At 40.1% G+C, this 26,154-nt stretch overlaps 1 protein-coding gene across 1 annotated transcript in view; it reads right to left on the reverse strand.

The window, feature by feature from the left end:
* Positions 1 to 26,154, reverse strand: part of NCKAP1L (NCK associated protein 1 like) — a 54,056-nt gene that overhangs the window by 25,868 nt on the left and 2,034 nt on the right. Inside the window, exons 3-17 of the mRNA XM_053557377.1 lie at positions 25,690 to 25,782; positions 19,828 to 19,884; positions 18,575 to 18,717; positions 17,362 to 17,452; positions 17,135 to 17,272; positions 16,109 to 16,157; positions 15,854 to 16,010; positions 4,217 to 4,273; positions 3,819 to 3,915; positions 2,812 to 2,921; positions 2,520 to 2,652; positions 2,072 to 2,153; positions 1,834 to 1,889; positions 1,475 to 1,620; positions 43 to 175 (exon numbers count right to left, since the gene is read on the reverse strand). Coding sequence (XP_053413352.1) covers positions 43 to 175; positions 1,475 to 1,620; positions 1,834 to 1,889; positions 2,072 to 2,153; positions 2,520 to 2,652; positions 2,812 to 2,921; positions 3,819 to 3,915; positions 4,217 to 4,273; positions 15,854 to 16,010; positions 16,109 to 16,157; positions 17,135 to 17,272; positions 17,362 to 17,452; positions 18,575 to 18,717; positions 19,828 to 19,884; positions 25,690 to 25,782 — 1,542 coding nt within the window. The remainder of the gene's footprint in view (positions 1 to 42; positions 176 to 1,474; positions 1,621 to 1,833; positions 1,890 to 2,071; positions 2,154 to 2,519; positions 2,653 to 2,811; positions 2,922 to 3,818; positions 3,916 to 4,216; positions 4,274 to 15,853; positions 16,011 to 16,108; positions 16,158 to 17,134; positions 17,273 to 17,361; positions 17,453 to 18,574; positions 18,718 to 19,827; positions 19,885 to 25,689; positions 25,783 to 26,154) is intronic.

Here is a 26,154-nt window from a genome sequence, read left to right on the forward strand (position 1 = left end):
CTCATACCAAATATCTATGGTTCCTGAGCTGAGGATACCCACCTCCTCTGGACACATCTCATGAGTGCAGTGGACAAAATGAGCACAAACTAGGGGGAAAGCAATGGCATAACGCAGCATGGTGGGTTCCTCCAGGGTCATAGCAAACATCTTCTCAAAGGTACGGAGATGGAAGCTGCGGAAAGGGGGGTGTAGGAGTTGGTGTCTTTGAGGTGGACACTTTTTCAACACACATTTATTGATACCTACCATTCCCTCATTAATTTCCCTACCCTGAGACAAAGGGGAACCCAAGAAACATAACTCTTTCAGACTTTTATAATGGACCCCAGGCCAATTGCGTGATAATCTTCTTCCCTTTCCTTTGCTGTTCCTCCTCAGAATCTTTGCATGACTTAGGCCAGTCTATCTAATTTAGAAGTTGTTCAGTAATGCTGAACAACTCCCAAAATTTGGCACTCAGGCTCCAGAAAAACCTACCCAAATTAATCCCATGAGACTAATCTTTTCTTAACTCGATAATCCTCTCAACTTCCTTACTCTTTTTGCATGGTTTTTTTTTTTTTTTTTTGACACAAAGTCTCACTATGTTGCCATCAGAAGAGTGCTATGGTGTTACAGGTCACAGCAACCTCAAACTCTTGCACTTAGGCGATTCTCTTGCCTGAACCTCCCAAATAGCTAGGACTATAGGCGCCCACCACAACGCCCAGCTATTTTTTTTTTTTTTTTTTTGGTTGCAGTTGTCACTGTTGGTTAGCTGGCTTGGGTTGGGCTCAAATCCACACCAGCCTTAGTGCATGTGGCCAGCGCCCTACTCACTGAGCTACCGACACCACCCTGCATTTTCTTATATATCCAAGTATTACACTGATGTCCTTTTCACAAATGAATACCACATCTCCTCCTCTGTCTTGATTACAAAAAGCAAAGACAACATATTTTTCACTTATTTGTTTGATTCTTCAAAGGGTAGAGTTATCTACAACTGTGGTCACCTAATAAATACTGAATGCTACTTAAAGAAGACAAACCAATGGTCATTCTCCAACTCTATTTTTCAGCCCTTCAATTATTTTCAGTTCCCTCCACTATACCGCCAAGTTTTTTATATCTCTTTTAAATCACAATGCCCCAAGATTAGAAAAAAAAAAAAAAAGCTGAAGAAGTTTCCAAACTGGAAACTGGATCTAGACATATGGATGAATTATCCGAGAGAAGAAAAGGCTGTGTCAACTCCAACTGGCTTTCCACAAGATAATGAATACAAAACAAAAGGGAATCAAACTTCAAATTCCTAACAGTTAGTATTGTTGGTAGAAGCTGCCATGAGTGAGCTGTGGAGTTTGAGCATCTGCCTTTAAGGAGATCAAAGAAAACAAGACTTTCCCATCTGTCTGGGAATATTATAATCCTCCACAGAGACCAGCCAAGAGTACAAAGAATTTATAATGAGCTCTGAACCAGGACATACCAGAAAATAGATAGGTCAGAAGTTTCCACCAGCAGTTTCTCCACTGAGTCCAGCATTCGGGAGTGAAAGACAATGAGGTTCATCACCTTGGCTAAGTCAGGGTTCTCGTGCAGGTGCAGTGGGGCCTTGGCCACGCTAGTGTACGCCTGTGGTTGGAGGTGGACAAAAGGAGGAGAAAACAAGATGAGTGAGAAGGGCCCCCAGCCTTGGAACTAAAATTTGGCCTGGGTATGTCCTATCCAATTGGCAATTTTCAAGTTTGACTCACTCCATAAAGCAGAGGCTAGGAGATAAAAAGAGAAAGGATTGTGGGGGAGAAGAGTCTGAGGAATAGACCATTAACAAGAACAGACCATTACCTGTAGGCGGAACCAGTCCAGCCTCAATCCTGATAACTCAAATCCTCCATCATCAACTGTAAGGAAAACAGAAGCAAGTTTTTAAAGGAAACAATAAAACAGCACACTAATATCTAACTGCATAGAATGTTAGGTCCTCTTCAAGACATCTTATACTATTCCCTGGCTCAAAGGTCAGTATTTCTAGAGAAGAGATACCCTCATATATGCCCTGCCTTCCCCATCTCCCTCCAAGTACCTTGTTTGAGATTCAGAGAGGAGAGAGTGCTGACGAATGAGGACATGATGATGGATTCCTCCTCTGGACACACAGACAGGTTCTAAAAGAAAAATGGGCATAGGTTCCCCAGGATAGAAACCAAGATCACAGGTTCTGTCAATGTAGAGAGGCAGAACGCATGGCTAAGCTAAGTGCCAAAACAGAGAGAAAAGGCCAACCAAGACTTGGAGCAAACTTCCTGGTTTCCTTGCCATGTTAACACCCAATTTCTCCTTATTTTTCTCTCCTATGTCCATGCTGAGATTATTAGTCTTTTTTATTTTTTTATTTTAACAATGTAGAAGGGGAAATCAGACTCTGTAGACACCCGATCTACAGAGCATGAAGGTCAGCCAACATGGCTCTCTAGGAAAACGAGCAGCGAACACCATGAAATTTCCCAAGTATAATCAGTTAAACGTCATACCTGAATGATATCACTAAGCACGAGAGCATCAAATCTCGCCAAGTACTGCAGGTGGTATTGCTGTATCACTTTCGTGTGTCTTCGGACCAGAGCCCTAATCTCTTCCAACAAGAAAAGTAACTCTGCAATGCTCCTATAAAGTTAAGGATAAGAACAGAAAGATGCATGAGACGAGACAAACACTGTAATTAATGGGGCAGAAACTGAGACCTCATGAGGTCATTCAATCCCTCCTTGGTCCCCAGTTCATCTAAGGACAAGGTGCTTAGCCCTGTCTTAGCCAAGTACTAACGAGTCAGCATAATCCTCAGGTGTCTTTGTCTTCGTGACATTTTCAGTGTGGCGAACCAGCCAGGTGACCTCATCACGAATGAAGGACAGGGCCATGAAAGCAAAAAGGGCCTAGAAAGAGGTCAGAGATTATTAGAATTTTCAACTTTATTTTTGACTTTTGGTTTTCGTTGTTTTAGAATTTTTCACTTTAAAAATAGATTTCAAAGCACAGAGGAAACTATCATGACAATATACGTATGGATACAATCGTGTGGTCACACTAACAGTGTCCAATAATAAACATACATACCTGGCTCGGCGCCCGTAGCACACTGTTTACAGCGCCAGCCGCATACACCAAGACTGGCAGGTACAAACCCAGCCCAGCCCAGCTAAAACAACAATGACAACTAACAAAAAATAGCCGGGCATTGTGGCAGGCACCTATAGTCCCAGCTACTTGAAAGGCTGTGGCAAGAGAATTGCTTAAACCCAAGAGTTTGAAGTTGCTGTGAGCTGTGATGCCACAGAACTCTGCTGAGGGCAACACCGTGAGACTCTATCTCAAAAAAAAAATAAATAAATACATACCCACAAAAAATCTCAACTATGTCATGCAAAATCAGTCATGTACATATGTTGACACTGGCTCACCGTATCCCTCTCTCCCTATCAAATGAAATTTTAGAAATATTTACTGGACATTTATGTGGTTTAAAAAAAAAAGTGAGTGTCTCCAATTAGTTCACATTCAAATGGAAAATAAGAGAAGAGGGGAAGGGAGGAGAGAGCAGAGAGGAGAGGAGAACACAGATAGCTATAACATATGACATACTATGATCATGCCAAAAACATCAATATGAAAAGCTTAGGGGTAGTCTGAGAAGATTCGATGTAATCAGCAATGTACACATATAAAGAGATCACAGAAGACTCAGAAATACAAAATCCGCAGTTGCCAAATCACTCCCCACACAGTCTCCTGTCACTGGTCGTTATCCCCCTCCCAGAGTTTCTTTCTCTTGCCTTCGGACCCAGCAGTCCTGGTTCATCGGTTAACACAGTCTCCAGCTCCTTCACTGCCATCCGCAGAAATTGCCGCCGTTGACAGTGAAATTGGCCACTGAGAAAGAAATAGAAAACTGGAGGATATTGCCTCTTCCACCCTTAAAAATCCTCCATCAGTAGCACAGAAGAAAACTGCATTAGGGAGGGTTGTAAGGCAGGAGGAAGGTCCAAGGCTAAAGTTAAATCTGTTAAAATATAATCGTTTTTAAAAGCCCACAGGAGGCTAGTGGGCAGCAGCAAGTTCTTCAGTTGAGGCAAAAAGCCTGTACAGAAACCAGGGATGACTTAGGTGAGGACAGCAGTTAGGACGGATTCCTATTCCAGCTCCTTTCAGAAAGCACATTTCCCACCTTTACCTGTTTGCAGTGACATATTCCTTGCTCTCCTTGATGTCTGCCACTCGCTTGCCATACCTGAGGATCGACACAAGCACAGCAGAGTTGGCCACACTACTGGTCTCGGGCCCTACCAGACCTTCCTGGCCCTCAGAGTCCAACCCACAGCCCTGGGGGAGCACAGGCAGCCCACACTAGCAGCTTCTTCCTCAAAATTATTCAGTTCCACCTCATTATTTTGCAGATAAGGAAAATAGAACCAAGGTCATACAGTGCTTTAATGGCTAAGCCAGGGTCGACTTCTCATCCGGTGCTCCTGCCTTGACACCTTCAAGTCAAAGTTCTCCTCCAGGTTTGAGAGGGGCAAGAGAAGCTGTCCATGAAAGTAACACAGTCCCTGCTCTCAGGTGAGAGTAGGTACTGCAACTCCACCTTGGGCAGCTTCCCACACACTTCCTTTTAGAGTATAACTTTATCCTTCATCTCTTTTGTCACTTTAATCTCTCCTTTCCACTGTCTTATTCTCTTCTCCCAACAAATAAATGCAAAACCTGCCTTACTCTAAGAATGCCCTAGCTTGACCCAGAAAGTCCAGTGGCCTCTGTTCATTCTCCCCCACCACCAAACTCCTCCAAAGAAACACCTATACTTTTTTCACTTCTTCACCTCTCACTGACCCGTCAACACTAAGCAAACTTCTCTGAGGTCAACGTGTACTTTTGCATCACCAAATTAAATGGCCTTTTCACTGTTTTTGGTTTGTCTGAAATATTAGACTTTCCTGCCCGGATCTCTTTTTCTCTACTAATGAACATACTCAAAACCCCAGCATTACCTTTCACCCTTTGCTCACTATGTTCCCTACATCTGTCATCTCTTGTCCTGTATCACTGTTACCATATTATGGGGACTTCATAACCTCTCATCTCCCTTCCCCAAACTATTCCTTTATTGAACTTAGCACGAAATCAAAGAAACCTAAAGTTGGAAAAATCTTAATTAAATCAGGATTCAATACCACAGAGTTGTTTGATAATCATTTCAACCTCTGCATAGTACAATGGAAAGGGACAGAATTAGGAGTCAAAAAAGCTAGAATTGTTTCCTAATTCCACCTCTTCTTCATTGAATCTCAATTTTCTCATTTATTAAAAAAGATATTAGCTGGGTGCAGTGGTTCATGCCTATAATCCTAGCACTCTGGGAGGCCGAGGTGGGTGGACTACCTGAGCTCACGGGTTCGAGACCAGCCCAAGCAAGAGCAAGACCAGGTCTCAAAAAACAGGCAGGCACCTGAAGTCCTAGCTGCTCGGGAGGCTGAGGCAAGAGGATCACTTGAGCCCAAGTATTTGAGGTTGCAGTGAGCTGTGACGCCAAAATTCTCTACCAAGGATGACAAAGTGAGACTCTGTCTCAAAAAAAAAAAAAAAAGATTAATACTTATACCTGAATTACCATGAAGATCAAATTAGATCATTTATGTCACAGAACTCCCTGAACTATAAGTCCTACATGATAGTTGCTGTTCTTAGTGATAGGGAATTGAACACCCTTCAAATGTCCCTTCCATTTCTTAGAAACAGTGATCATTAGAAATTTTTTCCTGGCTCATAGCACAGTGGTTATGGCACCAGCCACATAAACTGAGGTTGGCGGGTTCAAACCCGGCCCAGGCCAGCTAAACAATGACAACTGCAACAAAAAATAGCTGGGCGTTGTGGCAGGCACCTGTAGTCCCAGCTACTTAGGAGGCTGAGGCAAGAGAATTACTTAAGCCCAAGAGTTTGAGGTTGCTATGAGCTGTGATGTCACAGCACTTTACTGAGGGCAACATAGTGAGACTCTGTCACACAAAAACAAAGTTTTTCTGTGTGTGTGTGTGTATATGTATGTATATAAAGTTTATATATATGTATATGTGTATATATATAAAAGAAGTTTTTCCATACGTGTGTGTATATAAAGTTTATATATATGTATATGTGTGTGTGTGTGTGTGTTTCCATATATGTGTGTGTGTATACATACCAGTCAGGGGCCCTATCCAACCTTCCCACAAACACACACACACATATATATATAAAGCCACCTCCTATAATTCTAGTTATTAATCTTAGATTTACTCTCTCTTAACTATGGCAATGTTTTTTTAAATATTACCCAGTTATTGAGAGTATGAAGAATCAGTATTCTCATAGACTGTTGATAATATAATCTATTTGGAGGGCAATTTGGTAAAAATGTACATTTCCTTTATCCCACTTCTTAGAATTTACTCTATGGAAATAGTCACATAGATTTACAAAGACAAATTTCTAAGAATGTTCATCACAGTATTGTTTGTAAAGATTTTAAAAAGTGGAAGCAGTTCAAATATCCATCAATAGGGGCTTGGGTAAATAATGTTATAACCATATAATGGAATTCAATTGTTAAAAAAAGTAAGTCTTTATATACAGATACTCAAAGATTTCCAAAATATAGTAAGTAAAAAGAAGCACACTTTAGAATATAGTTTGCTTTTCAAACACTATTTATATAAGGTCAAAAATATTGCAGGGCAGGGCGGTTCACGCCTATAATCCTAGCACTCTGCGAGGCTGAGGTAGGAGGATCCCTTGAGCTCAAGAGTTCAAGACCAGCCTGAGCAAGAGCAAGATCACACCTCTATTTTCTACAAAAAAATGGAAAATAGAAAAATTAGCCATTGTGGTGGGTACCAGTAGTTCCAACTACTTTGGAAGCTAAGGCAGGAGGAGGTCAAACTTGATCCCAGGAGTCTGAAGTTGCTGTGAGCTAGGCGGATGCCACACCACTGTAGCCTGGCCAACAGAGTGAAACTATGTCTAAAAATAAATAAATAAATAAAAAGTACACCTTTGTATGTTTATATATGTTTATACATATATACACACAAGCATCTGGAGGATATTTATCAAATTCTTCAAGGAGAAGAGATTGTAGCCAACTTCTACTTTGTATTTTTTATATTTCTGGATGTTTTATTTGCAAACATCTTTGTTTGTTTAGCAGGCCTATACCAGGTTGAAACCCACCAGCCCTGGTGCATGGGGCCAGTGCTCTAACCATTGAGTTACAGGTACCCAGCCTATTTGCAAACTTCTTAAAAGAATTATTTATTAAATTACTTATCTCTCATTTTCTCCCAAAGCCACAACACAGCTTTCAACCTCCCTGCTGAACTGAAGTTGTTCACAAGACAGGCACCAAGACTGTATAGCCAAAGATGGCGGCCAAGCAACAGCTTCCCTGCAACAGGGCACAGTGAGTCTGGGGAGATAAGACTCCAGGCATCTCCAGCTGGTGAAATCTGCCTATGATTATCCGTTTGAGGATACAGGGAGTCAGCAAGGGACTTCTGCACCCCAAGAGGAGGACAAAAACACTGGAAAACTGGCAAGTGGTTGCGTGTGCTCAATCGACCTAATCCTGCTGGCAGCCGTAAGTACAAGCAGCAGTAAGACCGCAAACCAGAAAGGCCTTACCTGTGAACTGTTTCAGTGTTTTGGACTTGGCACTCAGTTGAACTGCCTTGAAGAGAGCAAGAGCAGGAGTGCGGAGAACTGTGTGCATTGTCTAGGGCCCCGGACGGAGCTAATAGTGTTCGGCTGTGGGTCGCAGGGAGCCATTGTGAGAGAATTGCCCCAGCAAGCCCCGCCCTCAGGGTCACAGAGCTAGGATCAGGTGGGAGCTAGTAACCTAGTGACTGAGCAGCCTAAAGGCGGGGACTGAGTTGCCTTACAGCCTTAACCCTCATGGACAGAGTGAGATGGGTTTTGGCACACTGGAGCCTCCAGCTGTTGCCCTGGGTAGAGTGCCGTGACGTCACAGCTCATAGCAACCTCAGACTCCTGGGCTTGGCACTGCCCGGACCTCCATAAGAGCTGCACCGGAACCCCCGACCTGTGACCTGAGCCAGCCAAGCCTCTGCATGCCCTGACCAGGAACTGCGGGAGCCGCGCAACCCCGCGTCCTCCCTCCTGTACCCACCCTGCCTCCACACTGGCCCACTAGTCTGGCCAGGAACTCTGGTAGCCGTGTGCCCTCTGGAGCCCTCCCTGCCTCTGCGCAGAGCCCGTCTCCTGGCCAGAGACTGCTGGAGCCGTGGGCCCTCTGTGCCAAAGTCACTGGGCATCAGGCACTCCCAGAACTGTGCGCACCACCTCCCGCCCTGTTGCTACATCCGGTGTGTCACACTCCGGAACTGCTTCCACAAACAGAACTCCCTGGCTGGGGCAGCCCCATTGAAACTACACAGGGTCACTCCCTACAAAGATCCAGCAACAATAGAGTGATCCCGCTGGGGTCTAATCTTGGAGAGACACCTCCCCAACTCTGAGGACGGCCAGAGGCAATGGTGAAAAACAATCATGAGGCAAAATCAACAGAAAATCTCTGGCAATATGACTAATCAGAGTAGATCAACTACCCTAAGGAACAACAGGGCAGACACAGCACAAGATCCCATGCACAAACAAATAGCTGAGATGTCAGAAATCAAATTCAGAATCTGGATAGCAAATAAGATCAAATTAGAATTCCAAGCAGTAACCCAAAAGGTATCTCAAGAATTCAACGAATTCAAAGACCAAATGACCAAAGATTTTGACACATTCAGAAAAGAAGTTGCACCCCTCAAAGATCTGAGAAACACAACCGAATCCCTCAGTAACAGAATGGAGCAAGCAGAAGAAAGGATTTCTGACATTGAAGACAAAGCTTTTGAACGCTCCCAAACTCTCAAAGAGGAAGGAAATGGAGGGCAAAAACAGACCACTCTCTCAGAGAGCTCCGGGATAATTTGAAGAAAACCAATATTCGACTTATAGGGATCCCCAAAAGCGATGAAGTGGCTTCACAAGACACAGAGTCTCTTCTCCATGAGATTATGAAGGAGAACTTTCCAGACACGCCAAGAGATTCTGAAATTCAGATAGCAGACAGTTCCAGAACTCCAGCACGACTCAACCCAAATAAGACATCCCCCAGACACATCATAATCAATTTCCCTAAAGTTAATATGAAGGAAAAAATTCTGAAAGCAGCCAGATAAAAGAAAGCCATCACCTACAAGGGCAAGAATATCAGAATAACTGCAGATCTCTCTGCTGAAACCTTTCAAGCTAGAAGAGGATGGTCATCAGCTTTTAATTTCCTAAAACAAAAAACTTTCAAATGAAAACTGAGTTTCATTTATGACGGAGAAACTAAATACTTCAATGACATTTACATGTTGAAGAAATTTGCCGTAACAAAACCAGCTCTCCAGGATATTCTCAGACCTATCCTCCATAAAGACCAGCATAATCCTCCACCACAAAAGTAAACCCACCCAGAAATTTTTGATCAAATTCCAACTTCCACAGTCACAAAAGGATTAAAAATGTCCACCAGACTCTCAAAAGGCTTATCAATATTCTCAATTAATGTGAATGGTTTAAATTGTCCTCCAAAGAGGCACAGGTTGGCTGACTGGATACAAAAACTCAAGCCAGATATCTGCTGCATACAAGAATCACATCTTACTTAAAAGACAAATATAGACTCGAGGTGAAGGGATGGTCATCTATACTCCAGGCAAATGGAAAGCAGAAAAAAGCAGGCATTGCAATCCTATTCACAGACCCAATAGGCTTTAAACCAACCAAAATAGGGAAGGATAAGGATGGACACTTCATATTTGTTAAAGGTAATACTTAATATGGTGAGATTTCAATTATTAATATTTATGCACCCAACCAGAACACACCTCAATTTATAAGAGAAACTCTAACAAACATGAGCAACTTGATTTCCTCCAGTTCCATAGTAGTTAGAGATTTTAACACCCCTTTAGCAGTGCTGGATAGATTCTCCAAAAAGAAGCTAAGCAAGGAAATTTTAGATTTAAACTTAACCATTCAACATCTGGACTTAACAGACATCTACAGAACATTTCATCCCAACAAAACTGAATACACATTCTTCTCATCAGCCCACGGAACATACTACAAAATCAACCACAGCCTAGGCCACAAATCTAACCTCAGAAATTTTTAAAAAATAGAAATTATTCCTTGCATCTTCTCAGACCATCATAGAATAAAAGTTGAACTCATAACAACAGGAACCTGCATACCCATACAAAAACATGGAAGCTAAACAATCTTATGCTGAAGGATAGATGGGTTATAGATGAGATTAAGAAGGAAATCACCAAATTTTTGGAACAAAACAACAATCAAGACACAAATTACCAGAACCTCTGGAATACTGCAAAGGCAGTCCTAAGAGGGAAATTTATAGCACAGAAGCCTTCCTCAAGAAAACGGAAAGAGAGGAAGTTAATAACTTAAAGGAACATCTCAAGCAACTGGAGAAGGAAGAACACTCCAACCCCAAATGCAGCAGAAGAAAAGAAATAACCAAAAGCAGAGCGGAACTAAATGAAATTGAAAACAAAAGAATTATACAACAGATCAATAAATCCAAAAGTTGGTTTTTTGAAAAGATCAATAAAATAGATAAACCTTTGGCCAACCTAACCAGGAAAAAAAGAGTAAAATCTCTAATTTCATCAATCAGAAATGATAACAATGAAATAACAACAGACCCCTTAGAAATTCAAATAATCCTTAACGAATACTACAAGAAACTCTACTCTCAGAAATATGAAAATCTGAAAGAAATCGACCAATACCTGGAAGTACGCCACCTACCAAGACTTAGCCAGAATGAAGTGGAAACGTTGAACAGGCCTATATCAAGTTCTGAAATAGCATAAAGTATACAAAATCTCCCTAAAAAGAAAAGCCTAGGACCAGATGGCTTTACGTCAGAATTCTACCAAACCTTTAAAAAAGAACAAGTACCTATATTACTAAACCTCTTCCAAAATATAGAAAAAGAAGGAATATTACCCAACACATTCTACGAAGCAAACATCACCTTGATCCCCAAACCAGGGAAAGACCCAACAAGAAAAAAAAATTATAGACCAATATCACTAATGAATATTGATGCTAAAATACTCGATAAGATCCTAACAAACAGAATCCAACAACACATTAAAAAATTATACACCACGACTAAGTGGGATTTATCCCAGGGTCTCAAGGCTGGTTCAATATATGTAAATCTATAAATGTAATTCAGCACATAAACAAACTAAAAAATAAGGACCATATGATTCTTTCAATTGATGTGGAAAAAGCTTTTTTTTTTGGCCAGGGTTGGGTTTGAACTCGCCACCTCCGGCACATGGAGCTGGTGCCCCATTCCTTTGAGCCACAGGCACCACCCGTGGAAAAAGCTTTTGATAATATCCAGCATCCCTTCATGATCAGAGCACTTAAGAAAACTAGTATAGAAGGGACATTTCTTAAACTAATAGAGGCCTTCTACAGCAAACCCACAGCCAATATCGTATTGAATGGAGTTAAATTGAAATCATTTCCACTTAGATCAGGAACCAGGCAAGGTTGCCCATTGTCTCCATTGCTCTTTAACATTGTAATGGAAGTTTTAGCCATTGCAATTAGGGAAGAAAAGGCGATCAAGGTTATTCACATAGGGTCAGAAGAGATCAAACTCTCACTCTTCGCAGATGATATGATCGTATATCTGGAAAACACTAGGGATTCTACTACAAAACTTTTAGAAGTGACCAAGGAATACAGCAATGTCTCAGGCTACAAAATCAACACCCATAAATCTGTAGCCTTTATATATACCAACAATAACCAAGCTGAAAAAATAGTCAAGGACTCTATTCCTTTCACAGTACTGCCAAAGAAGATGAAATATTTGGGAGTTTATCTAACAAAAGACTTGAAAGATCTCTATAAAGAGAACTATGAAACTTTAAGAAAAGAAATAGCTGAAGATGTTAACAAATGGAAAAACATACCATGCTCATGGCTGGGAAGAATCAACATTGTTAAAATGTCTATACTACCCAAAGCAATATATAATTTTAATGCAATTCCTATTAAAGCTCCATTGTCATATTTTAAAAATCTTGAAAAAAATAATACTTCATTTTATATGGAATCAGAAAAAACCTCGAATAGCCAAAACATCACTCAGCAATAAAAACACAGCAGGAAGAATCACACTACCAGACCTGAGACTATAGTATAAATCAATATTGATCAAAACAGATTGGTATTGGCACAAAAACAGAGAGGTAGATGTCTGGAACAGAATAGAGAACCAAGAGATGAATCCAGCTACCCACCGTTATTTGATCTTTGACAAGCCTGTTAAAAACATTCAGTGGGGGAAAAGATTCCCTATTTAACAAATGGTGCTGGGTGAACTGGCTGGCAACCTGTAGAAGATTAAAACTGGACTCACACCTTTCACCATTAACTAAGATAGACTCTCACTGGATAAAAGATTTAAACTTAAGACACGAAACTATAAAAATAATTGAAGAAAGTGCAGGGAAAACTCTTGAAGGAATCGGCCTGGGTGAATATTTTATGAGGAGGACTCCCCAGACAATTGAAGCAGTATCAAAAATACATTACTGGGACCTGATCAAACTAAAAAGCTTCTGCACAGCCAAGAACATAGTAAGTAAAGCAAGCAGACAGCCCTCAGAATGGGAGAAAATATTTGCAGGTTATACCTCCGATAAAGGTCTAATAACCAGAATCTTCAGAGAACTCAAACATATTAGCAAGAAAAGAACACGTGATCCCATCTCAGGGTGGGCAAGGGACTTGAAGAGAAACTTCTCTAAAGAAGACAGACCCATGATCTACAAACACATGAAAAAAAGCTCATCATCCTTAATCATCAGAGAAATGCAAATCAAAACTACTTTGAGATATCACCTAACCCCAGTAAGAGTAGCCCACATAACCAAATCCCAAAACCAGAGATGTTGGCATGGATGTGGAGAAAAGGGCACACTTCTACACTGCTGGTGGGAATGCACACTAATACGTTCCTTCTGGAAGGATGTTTGGAGAATACTGAGAGACCTAAAAATAAACCTGCCATTCAGTCCTATAATTCCTTTACTAGGTTTATACCCAGAAGACCAAAAATCACAATATAACAAAGACATCTGTACCAGAATGTTTATTGCAGCCCAATTCATAATTGCTAAGTCATGGAAGAAGCCCAAGTGCCCATTGACCCACAAATGGACTAGCAAATTGTGGTACATGTATCCCAGGGATATTATGCAGCCTTAAAGAAAGATGGAGACTTTACCTCTTTTATGTTTACATGGATGGAGCTGGAACATATTCTTCTTAGCAAAGTATCAGGAATCGAAGAAAAAGTATCCAATGTACTCAGCCCTACTATGAAGCTAATTTATAGCTTTCACATGAAGGCTATAACCCAACTATAGCACAAGAATATGGGGAAAGGGCCAAGGAAGGGGAAGGGAGGGGGGAGGTTAGGGTGGAGGGAGGGTAATGCGTAGGGCCACACCTACGGTGCATCTTAGAATGGGTACAGGTGAAACTTACTAAAGGCAGAATACAAATGTCTACATACAATAACTAAGAAAATGCCATGAAGGCTACGTTGAACAGTTTGATGAGAATATTTCAGATTGTATATATTAAACTAGCACATTGTACCCCTTGACTGCACTAATGTACACAGCTATGATTTAACAATAAAAAAAGACTTTATAGCCAAATCTAATGAACATTTTTCGATCCTCATTTTATCTGATCTCTCAGCATCCTCTGACATAAATAACCAATCCTTCCTTCCTGGAGTCCTTTCTCCCTGGGCTTCTGTTCTCCTTCCTTTTCTCAATACCCATACCCGATTTCTCTGCCTCTGCCCAGCCCCTAAACATCAGTGTACATGGAGGTTTGTTCTGCCTTTTTCTGCCTCCATGTGTTCTCCCTGAGTAATGTCATCAACTTTCAAAGCTTTGATTACCAGTTCACCAATCTTCATCTGAATCTAGACATCATCCCTAAGTTCCAGGACCACGGAGTAAAAGGCCTAACACACATTCTTCTATCTTCAGTGTCCTACAGACACTTCAAATTCAACCTGTTCAAAATAGAATACCCAATCTTTATCCCACCAACTTAGTTACACGTTCTCTTATCTTTTTTTTTTGTTTAAAACAAGGTCTCACTCTGTCACTCAAGCTAGACCTCAGTGACTCTCACAGCTTACCACAGCCTCAAACTCCTAGGCTGAAGTAATTCTTTGCTCTCTGCCTCTCCTGAGTAACTGGGATTACAGGAGCAAGCCAACACATCTGGATGTTCTCCTATCTTAAAGAATGCCAGACATCCATGCCAGAAACTTCGACATCATCCTCAGTTTCTCCCAATTCACTTAATTAATCCATGCCTGTAGTTTTTCCCACCTACTTTTAATTCCTTGCAGCCTGAGTGGTCTTCTCCAAAATGCAAATATGATTATGTCATCTCCCTGTTTGAAATCCTTCAATAGCTCCCTATCCTCTTTAGGACAGATCTAAGCTCCATGGTAGAGAACACCCAGTCGCAACATACCTCTCCAAATTCACTTGTGGACATCCCCACTTTTGCAACCCAGTTGCCCATGCACTAAACTTATGAACTTTTCAGAACTTGCCATGCTCTCTGTTGATTCAAAAATCTTGATAGTTTCTCTGCCTAGAATATCTTTCTCTGCCTAAACCAACTCCCCTGACTTTCTATCCAACACAAACACACACACACACACACACACACACACACTCTCACTCTTCAACTGTTTAGCTCTTTAGGTCCATCTGTCTAGAGATTTTTCCAGATCCCATAAGGCCACTTTAAGTGTCCATCTAAATGCTTCCATGGTACTTTGTGTTTATACATCATAATCTCATAATCCCTTACCGTATCACAAGTTTGCCTATTTTCCACCAATTTGTAAACTCCTTGAAAGCAGAGTCTGTCTTTTTTTTTATTTAACAAGCACATAGGATGGCACCCGTAGCTCAGTGGGTAGGGTGCCAGCCACATACACTGAGGGTAGCAGGTTCTAACCCATCCTGGGCCAGCTAAAAACAACAATGGCAACTGCAACAACAACAAAAATAGCCAGGCGTTGTGGTGGGCACCTGTAGTCCCAGCTACTTGGGAGGCTGAGGCAAGAGAATAGCTTAAGCCCAAGAGTTTGAGGTTGCTGTGAGCTACAATGCCACAGCACTCTACCAAGGGCAACAGCTTAAGACTCTGTCAAAAAAAAAAAAAAGCAAGCACATAGAACTTGCAATGTACCAGGAACTTTTCTATGTACTTTATAAATACTTTTTTTTTATTCTTCATGACATCCTTAGGTACAGGTAGGTCATAGGGAAGGTACTGCTATTATCCACATTTTATATATGAGGAAATTGAGGCAATGGTATAGAGAACTGACTTGCCTAAGGTCACACAACCAGGAAGTGGCAGACCTTAACTTCAAACCCAGGAAGTCTGGTTTCAGGTTTCATGCTCATAACCTCCATGTCATCTTATGAATTACTGTATCCCTACAACCCAGCAAAGTGCCAGCAAATAGTAGCTATTCAATAATGATTTCCTCAATAGTTAGAATTAACCCTTACTAGTCGTACTCTGAAGCACCCCTGGAGACTGAGAAAGGACACTGGGAGGGGCTAAAAACCCCAAAGATCAGTTTGGCTCTCACATCTCTTACCCTTTCAAACTGCTAAACAGGTCCTCGGTGACCTTGTGCACCTGTAGCACATCCTCCCGGATGAGGGTGATGTACAGGGAGCCCTGCAGACATAGCTTCCACAGCTTCTGGCACTGGCTGTTGGAATTGAGGCACCCATGACACAGAAGAAACCCAACTGCAGCCAAGTAAGACAGCACAGAGGGAGAATCTTATACCTTGTTCTCTAGGTAGCATGCTGCTAGATCCATTCCCACCTGCTCCCACTAAACTTACTTATAATCCAGCGCTCCATCACTTCCACAGACAGATACTCACAAGCCATCTGTGAGAAGAGAGACAGAGATGATCAGATAGTTACTTAACTTAGTCTTCCCCTAAAGGATAAAAGTCAGGCTAGAATCTGAGTATCAAGATGAACTCTAATTTTGCCAGACTGGATTAGGGCCCTTTGATAAACTAATAGCTGGGAAATCTGCCAATAATAGAGGTGAGGCACTGGAAGAAAAGTGAGGAAAAAGAATATAGGTGAGGAAAGGGAGAAGACCTTGGGCTGAAAGTTTAATATAACCTTTCTTCAACTGCATGATTCTAATGACAATAAAATAAGGACAGCAAAATGACACTTTCTCCTTTGGATTCTTTTACCACTTAAAGTATAAAGCATTCATTTAGTGCTTATCACTAACCTGGTATCACCAGTGGCATTTTTATGATATGGCATATCTTCCCTACCAGACTATAAATTCATTAAGAGAAGGACTTTGGGCCTATGTTTTACAAACAAAAACATTTATTAATTAATTAACTCCTAAGCTCAAATTCCTACTGGGCTAAGTAGGTGCCTAATGAGTCCCTTCGTTCATTAATTCTCTGAATATTTACTAAATTTCTTCTATGAGCAGGTCTCCAGCTCAACCATGATGTTTTAGCTATAAGAAGTGATCAGTTCTTGGGCGGCGCCTGTGGCTCAACGTGTAGGGCGCCGGTCCCATATGCCGGAGGTGGCGTGTTCAAGCCCAGCCCCGGCCAAAAAAAAAAAAAGAAGTGATCAGTTCTTTTTAATTGATTGATTGATTGATTATAACTCTGTATCCATGCTGGTCTCAAATTTCTGGGGTCAATTGACCCTCCAAACTCCACTTCTCATGTAGCTGTGATTATAGGTGTGCATCCCCACAGACCACTAGAAGCAATCAATTTAGAGGCATATATAGAAGAGGGCTAACGCATCCCTGGGGCTTGATAGAGATGGCCTGGGCAAAGGGAATGCCTCCACTGACAAAGGAAAAGAGAACTCACTGTATCTGAACTGGCAGGGTTAATCATGGCTGGGGGATTGCTGATGAGACTCAGAAGCTGGGCACTGCGCCACTGCTCAGCCCCCTGGTTCCTTCGGACAAAGAGAAAGTGCAAAGAGAGGAGGGCTCCACTCACAGCCTGTGGGGGAAGCAAATGAAATCTTAATGTCAATAGTGAGGACCGTGTACTTCTGCCTGAGAAATTTTTCACTCTCTCAGAGAACTTGCCTTTGTGTGAGGCCCAAACTCTTCCGTCAGTTTTTTCAAAGGGTGGTCATACTCCAAGACCATCTGACCCAGACGAGCGAAACTGGAGTCACTAGAAGAAAGCAAGCAGAAGAAAGAGGAGTTACACCCCGCCCTGCACTGTGACATAAAAGCTTATGTTTGCAGATAGGACAAAGATGTGTGTGGAGAATGGCATTCTCTACTACCTCCAAAGATATACTTACTAAACTGGGAAATGCATGCATAGATACCCCACTCTAGGCTCAGGTGTACTAAGCTGTGGCTAGATAAAACAATACAATTTGGGAAAGTTTTTTTGCTTCTAAGCACCCAAAATAGGGTTGGACACATCATAGGTACTCAATAAGTTTGTGTCAGTTGATGAACTGGAAATCAGGTAATATGCCTGGACTCAAATCTGTATACCACCCAAAAGAATATATAAATATTCAAAGCTAGCGGATAAGGCATGTGCCTAAGTATTTGTGTAGAAACAGGGGAATACATCATGCAGAACGATATGCCACAACCCGCTCTGATCCCTATGATCTTCATTTTTTTCAGCCCTTAAATACTTAGTTTGTACTAATGGAGTGGGACATAACTGCAGATAATCCAAAATCCATTTAAATTTGGCTTCAAATGTATTATCATACATTACTTACCCCTAATGGCATCATCTTACTAATATTATTCCTACAAATACTAAAAAGAATTTTCTTTGCCTTTTGTAACAACCAGAAAAACAGAGCAGAAACCAGTCCGGATTAAAAATTGATCAGAAATAGTGCAAACTGGATAATCCACTAGCAGATATGCAAGCATTTACTACAGTCAACTCAATATATGTGGAGGATCTGTCCAGGACCCCCACATACACCAAAACCCACATATACTCAAGTCCCACAGTCGGCCCTGAGGAACCCAAATATGTAAAAAGGAGGCCCTCAGTATACACAGGCTTAACATTCTGTGAACACTATATTTTCACTCCATGTTTGAAAAAATTCTGTATACAAGTAGACGTGTACAGTTCAAACTAGTGTTCAAGGGTCAACGGTATACATGTAAAAGTGTACCTTGCTTTACCAGGTCATCATGTAGACTATAGATTCTCATATGAGAAATGATGGCACCTATTTCCTCCACATCTGCCCCCTATCTCATAGAAACATGTATGAGACTGTTCATATAGCATCTCCCTTTAACTCACCCATGGCCATGTACCATCTCATGGGCACAGTTGTACATGCCAATGAGAATCCGTCGATCCTCAATCCGTGACAGAAGTAAAATAACTGAGGTGTAAGTCACAATCAAGTCCAAGTAACTCCGAGTAAAGTCAAAGTTGAGATTCTGCAAAGAAAATGCAAAGGAATCATCAAGGACAGCACAGCCAATTAATCTGGATCTCCCTATTTCTCCAACCACCCAAGATGGTGCTAAATAGACTCTGAACAGGTCTACATAGAAGCAGCTGTGGCTGAGTGCAGTGGCTCACATCTATAATTCTAGCACTCTGACAGGCCAAGCACAGTGGCTTGCATCTGTAATCCCCACACGTTGAGATACCAAAGCCAGAAGATCACTTCAAGCTAGGAATTCAAAACCAGCCTGGGAAAGACAGTGAGAGCTCATCCCTACCAAAAAAATGAAATAAAATAAGCCAGGTGTGGTGATGCATACATGTACTCTAACTACTTAGGAGGCTGTGCCAAGAGGATCGTGTGAGCCCAGTAGGTTGAGGTTACAATGAGCTATAACTGAGCCACCGTACTCTACCCTGGGCAACAGAACGATCCTGTCTCAAAAAAAAAAAAAAAGTAAAAGAAAAAAAGAAAGAAACAGAAACTGACAGAACTGAAGATTCAAAAGAAGAAAGTTGGAACAAAGTCAGGGTCTATAAAAATGAGCTCAAAAATTAGCCAGGCATCATGGTGGGTACCTGTAGTCCCAACTATTCAGGAGGCTGAGGCAGGATGATCGCTGGAGCCCAAGAGTTTGAGGTTGCTGTGAGCTATGATTACACCACTGCACTTTAGTCTAAACTACAGAGTGAGACCTTTTCTCAAAAAAAAAAAAAAAAAAAACTCAAGATACAAGGAGGCAAAGAAATAAGGTAGCATTGGGAAGCTGAAAGAAATGAAGTTAAGAGTTTATGTAGGGCAGCGCCTGTGGTTCAAGGAGTAGGGCGCCGGTCCCATATGCCGGAGGTGGTGGGTTCAAACCCAGCCCCGGCCAAAAAAAAAAAAAAAGATTTTATGTAAATTTTGTATTCATTAAAGCACATTGCTGATCTGCTTAACATGTAAATATATTTTACTGTTAGTACTTTTTACAAAACAATTATAATCCTGAGAAGGAACAAACGCAACAGCCATTATTCCAGTTCTAGACCACCCTACACTGACCCACCTCGGCCTTTTCTTTGATTCTACAATAGAAGAGAATTGCAAAAGATCTTACGATATCAAAATGGCACTGGCAGGCATCGATGGTGTTGAGAAGTTCATATACATGATCCTGGGGGTGGAATTGAAGATGAAAGTGAATAAAAATAAAGAGGTGACACGTACCACCAGAATTTGAGGTCTTCGAAAGGCACCAAATGACAGAAGAAAGGCATTGTTGAAAAGAGGAGTTTCCTCTTCAGCAAGCCATCAGTAGGACCTCGTCAGGCTACACTGCCAAATGCCCGCATTTCTACGGCACAAGTCTCTATGATATTGTGCACACCGTCTGTGATCTCATTATCCCCGTGTCCCATTCTCCACATAAAAAATTTGGCAAAACACAAATCATCTAATACGCAGTTTCTGAAGTTCCAAAAATCAAACCCATTTTTATCAACAAACCCCAGAGTAAATCTGTTCTTGGATTCTGCCTCCTGCTCTCAGGAGTTAATCATTAACAAATGGGCTACTACCCAACATGCCATGTTTCTATTACATTTATTGACCACCCAGCACATGTCAAGTACTTGCTAGGTAATTTGCATGTACTTCATTTAACTCTCATTCTCATGTGACAGGAATTCTTTTTCTTTCTCTATGTAATTTTGTCTAATACGCAGTTTTATTGTGGACACTCCCTGCCCTGACATCAGCACCCACCCTCCATCCTGCCCAAACCCCAGGTAAGCCAGTTTAACAAACTGATTCATTGTTTCTTATTTTTCTCCCTATTTATATAATCCTATTAGATAGAAAAGAAGAGAAAGACGGGTTTTTAGTCAACATTTGTGTTATGAAATTAAGATAATATTATACCCTTCTTGCTTTTCTCATTCATCTTACTTGCTCAAAATCCTCAAAGTCATCAGGTAGAGCACTAATGCATTCTTTTTGATAGCTGAATAATAGCCTATGGCATACCACAATGCATTCAGCCTTCACCCCTCATTCATTTTGTTACCAGTTCCTGGCCTAATTGTACATTCATACTTCTGTTTCTATAAAAGTAAAATTGTTAGATCAAAGAGTATATTTTGCATATTTTTATTTTTAAAATATATTGCCAAGAGATTTGACAAGGCATGTCATGATAAAAAATACACAAAAAGATTCTCAATGATATTAGTCCACAAGGAAATGCAAATTAAAACTATAATAAGATACCACTATACACTCACTGTAGTGGCTAAAATTTAAGTCTGATAATAACAAGTGCTGACAAGACTGTGGAGCAACTGGAACTCTCATGTATTACTGTTGGGAAGATAAAATGGAACAACTTTGAAAAAAGTTTGGCAGTTTCTTATAAAATTAAACATGCTCTTACCACATGACTCAGCAGTTCAACTTCTAGATGATTTACCCAAATGAAATGAAAATGTCCCACAAAGATTTGTACTTTTTTTTGTTTATGTTTATAGCAACTTACATATAATGGCCAAAATCTGAAAACAATCCAAACATCCATCAACAGAAGAGTGAATAAACAAACTGTACCTGTACAATGGAAAACTTTTCAGCTAAAATGGGAACTGAATCACTGATGCATGTGATTGGATAATAAATAAATAAACCTCAAAAACATCATCTGAGTGAAAGAATCCAGACACAAACAAATACATACTGTATAGATTCCATTTATATGAAGAAAAGAAAAATCTATTCTAGAAAGTAGATCAGTGGTTGCCTGAGGCTAGGAGTGAAGGGCAGGAATTGACTGAAGGGGAGAAAGATACAGGGAACTTTGGGGTTGACAGAAATTTCCTATACTTTGATTGCAGCGGTTGCTACACAGGCATATATATATATATATTTGTCAGAACATAGAAAATGTGTTGAAAAATTTTTTCCAATTTATCTTCCCAGAAAGGCTATGGTTAAATTAGTAGATGGGGAAACCAAAGCTAAGAGCAGTTTAAAAACTTGCCCAAGATCACAGAGCTAGTCACAGAATTTGAACCCAGAGCCATGATCCTCCCTTTATGCTACATGACCTCTAGATCTCTGTTTAGGGTCTATACTGCCCCATTTGCTAGGAATACCTTTCTACAGCTCCAGCTCCAGCCTGCAACACAGTTTCCACGGGATTTAGCTGAAGTTCATTTTCAGCTACAAAAACAAGCAATGTCAGATCTTATATTCCAAATACAAGAGTCCAAAGTGAACAGAAGGGAATAGAATTAATATTTGTTGCCCTATTACTTTACTATATGCTAAACACTGAGATAAATGTTTTACATGCATTATCTCATTTAATTCTCTCAAATACTCTATAACAGGCTGGGCCCAGTGGCTCACACCTGTAATCCTAGCACTCTGGGAAGCCAAGGCAGGTGGATTGTTTAAGCTCAGTAGTTCAAGACCAGCCTAAGCAAGAGAGATATTCCATCTCTAGTAAAAACAGAAAAACAAGCTGGGTATTGTGGCAGGCACCTATAGTTCCCAGCTACTACTCAGGAGACTGAGGCAAGAGGATTGCATGAACCCAGGAGTTTAAGGTTCCTGTGAGCTATGACACCACAGCACTCTACCCAGGGCAACAAAGTGAGACTGTCTAAAAAAAAAAAAAAACTACACAAACACACTGTAACAGTAAATCTTATTTCTTCATTTTATAGATAAGAGAACTGGGATTCCAACAGTTCTTTGTCTAAAGTCATACAGTTTGTAAGTGGTAAAACTGAGCTGTGAAACCAAGTTTGTCTAATTCAGTCCTACCTAGTTTACAGTGCACTATACTTTAGTGTCCTTATTTCCATTGCTGGCCTAGCAAGCCATACCAAACATCTTGAGCTCAGAAGTTTACAACTGCAACAAGCAGCAAGTGTTCTAAAATCCCCTTTGGACTCTTTTTCTAGTAAGAAGCTTTTCTATATGCTTCCAGCATTCTTTCCACTGTCTATACCAGTGCCAACCCTCTTCCCAGCCACCACTCTCGATTCCAAGATTAATACCCTTGACCTGACACTCCCTCTGATCTTACAGTTCTTCACATCCCCGCTTCTCTCTTCATCATGTGATCTAATGAATGCCCTGGATTAGCTTCACTAGGGTAGGCACAGAACACCTAAGGCAAGGGTCTATACTCTTACATCCGAAAAAATATTACAATGCCAGCCCTTGGATTGCTCAGAGGAAAATTTGCATTATTCTTAAATATATAAATAATACATGTTTATTGTAGAAAAATTAGAAAATACAGATAGGTTTAATTATTTTTGCTACCACTAATAATCCCATGAGTCAGAAATTCCAATCTTCATTATATGCATATTTAGCTATGTAAATATTCATTTTATGGACATCTTAAACTGCACTGTAATTTACTTTTCAACACATTAGCAATATGTGAAAAACATTTTTCCATGCAAATTGATATACGTATTAACATCTTTAACAGCTGTAGAATATGCATTTACACACACATATTCTGAACTTTCAACCATGATCAAGTTGTAACTATCATAAATAATGCAACAGAATACATTCTCATACATAGATCTTTGCACTTATCTGGTTGTTTCCTTAAGAAAAATTTTTAGAAATAGAATTACTACATTAATTTTTAAGACTTTAGAAACACATTATCAATTTGTTTTGCAAAATCATTGCGTTAAATAATGTTTAATTTTTTGTTTCTAAAAATACTTTGTGCTCATTATTTAAAATTTAAATATTACCCTTGTAGTACTGCTACTAAAAGCTGTTAACAATAACACAAATCCAAATTTTGAAAAATAACTACCCTGGACTCTTCAAAAACAAAGAAAAACAGAAAGAAAGAAAGAAAAACAAAGACAGGGAATTATTATTAGATTAAAAACTAAGGAGACATAACTAAATCCAAGGTATAATTCTTGAGACAACTGGAGAAATGTGAACATAAGCCATGTATTAGCCAATGATATTGTAGCAATGTTGTATTTCCTGAATATGATAATTATGTTATGGTTGGGTAAGAAAATATTCTTGTCCTTAGCAGATGTATTCTTAAATATTTTGGGAAATAAATGTCATGATGTCTCCAACTAACTCAAATGATTCAGGAAAAAAAATAAAACAGGGACAAGAAAATGTGGCAAAATGCTGATGATTAGGAGATCTAGGAGAATTATAAAACAATATCCATTGTAGCACTCTGAAATTTTTCAGTAGATTTGTAATAAAAGATTAGGGGAAAATACTTTAAATTTTTAAAATTTAAATCATGCAAGGATGGACAGCTTATACGAGTTGACCATTCCTAATCCAAAAATCCAAAATGCTCCAAAAGCTGAGGCTTTTTGAGTACCAGCATGACACTCGAAGGAAATGCTCATTTTTGGATTGGGGATGCCCAACCATCTAATGCAAATATTCCAAAATCCAAAACACTTCTGGTCCCAAGCATTCTGTATAAGAAATACTCAACTTGTATAGAGAACCCTAAAACTCAACAACAAAAAGCAACCAAATTTAAAATAGGCAAAGGATGTGAAATAAACATTCTACAAAGATATAAAAATGGTCAATAAGCACATGAAAAAATGCTCAACATCTAATCATTAGCAAAATGAAAATCAAAACTACAATGAGAATACTTCACACCCATTAGGATGGCCACTATCCAAAAAAAACAAGAAACTGAAAAGGGCCAAGTGTGGTGGCTCACATCTGTAAACCTGGCACTCTGAGACCCTCAGGCAGGAAAATCTCTTGAGCTCAGGAGTTTGATACCAGCCTGAGCAAGACTCCACCTCTACTACAAATAGAAAAATTAGCCAGGCGTTGTGGTAAAACGTGTGCCTAAAGTCCCAGCTACTCAGGAGGCAGAGGCAGGAGGATCGTTTGAGCCCAGGAGTTTGAGGTTGCTGTAAGCTAGGCTGGCACCACAGCACTCTAGCCTGGACAACAGAGTAAGACTCTGTCTCAAAAAAAAAAAGAAAGAAAGAAAGAAAATAACAATTGTCAGTGAGGATGTGGAAGAAGTATAGCCCCCTGTGTACTGTTGGTGGGAATATAAAATGGTACAATATGGGAAACAGTATGGCGATTCCTCAGAAAATTAAAAATAGAATTATATGATCCAGCAATTCCACTTCTGGTTGTATATCCAAAAGAATTGAAAGTAGGGTCCCAAAAAGATATGAACATTTGTATATTCATGTTCATAGCAGCATCATAGCATCATTCACAATAGCTAAAATGTGGAAGCAACCCAAGTAACCATCAACATATAAGTGAATAAGCAAAATGTAGTATATCCATACAATGAAATTTATTCAGCCTTAGAAAGGAAAGAAATTCTTCAATATGATACAATATGGATGAACCTTGAAAACATTGTGCTAAGTGAAACAAGCTAGTCACAAAAAGACAAAATACTTATTATTCCACTTACATGCGGTACTTAGAGTAGTCAAAATCATAGAAACAGAGAGTAGAGTGGTGTTTTCCAGGGGCTGAGAGGCTGTAAATGGGGAGTTATTATTTAAAGGGTAGAGAGTTTCAGTTTTACAAGATGAAAAATGGTTGCACATTATGAATTTATTTAGTACCACTGGACTGTACACTTAAAAATAAGTATAGCTTAGTTAATTAAAGCCAATCATAATCCATCCCCAAGGATAGTTATTTGTAACAGTTTAATGTATAATATTCCAAATATTTCCCACATACATACTAACACTATATACATACAAGCTTATATATCTTTTAAAATAAAAATAAGATGTGTCATATACTATTCCACAATTTGCTTTCATTTTAATAATACAATTGGGTAACTTTCCATATCAATACATCTCATTTTTTTCAAGAATCTATATTAAGCAACACAAACAAACATCTTCTAAAGGCCATGCCTACATCGGGACCTAGGTTAGAGAAAACTCACCCGAAATTCCATGACATCCACAAATGACTGGTAGTAGTTAGTGAGGAATCTAATTATTTCAGTTTTTTCACGATGTACTGGTCCTAAGTGTTGCTGAAAGAAACACAAAACAAGATTAAAAATACAAAGTAGAAGATAATTGGGCGGCGCCTGTGGCTCAGTCGGTAGGGCGCCAGCCCCATATGCTGAGGGTGGCGGGTTCAAACCTGGCCCCGGCCAAACTGCAACCAAAATATAGCTGGGCGTTGTGGCCGGCGCCTATAGTCCCAGCTACTCGGGAGGCTGGGGCAGGAGAATCGCCTAAGCCCAGGAGTTGGAGGTTGCTGTGAGCTGTGTGAGGCCACGGCACTCTACCGAGGGCCATAAAGTGAGACTCTGTCTCTACAAAAAAAAAAAAAAAAAAAAAATACAAAGTAGAAGATTATTAATCAAAGTAACTGAAGACGAACAGTGGTTACACGTAAA

The sequence above is a fragment of the Nycticebus coucang genome, chromosome 12 (genome assembly GCF_027406575.1).
Source record: "Nycticebus coucang isolate mNycCou1 chromosome 12, mNycCou1.pri, whole genome shotgun sequence".
Taxonomy (NCBI): Eukaryota; Metazoa; Chordata; class Mammalia; order Primates; family Lorisidae; genus Nycticebus; species Nycticebus coucang.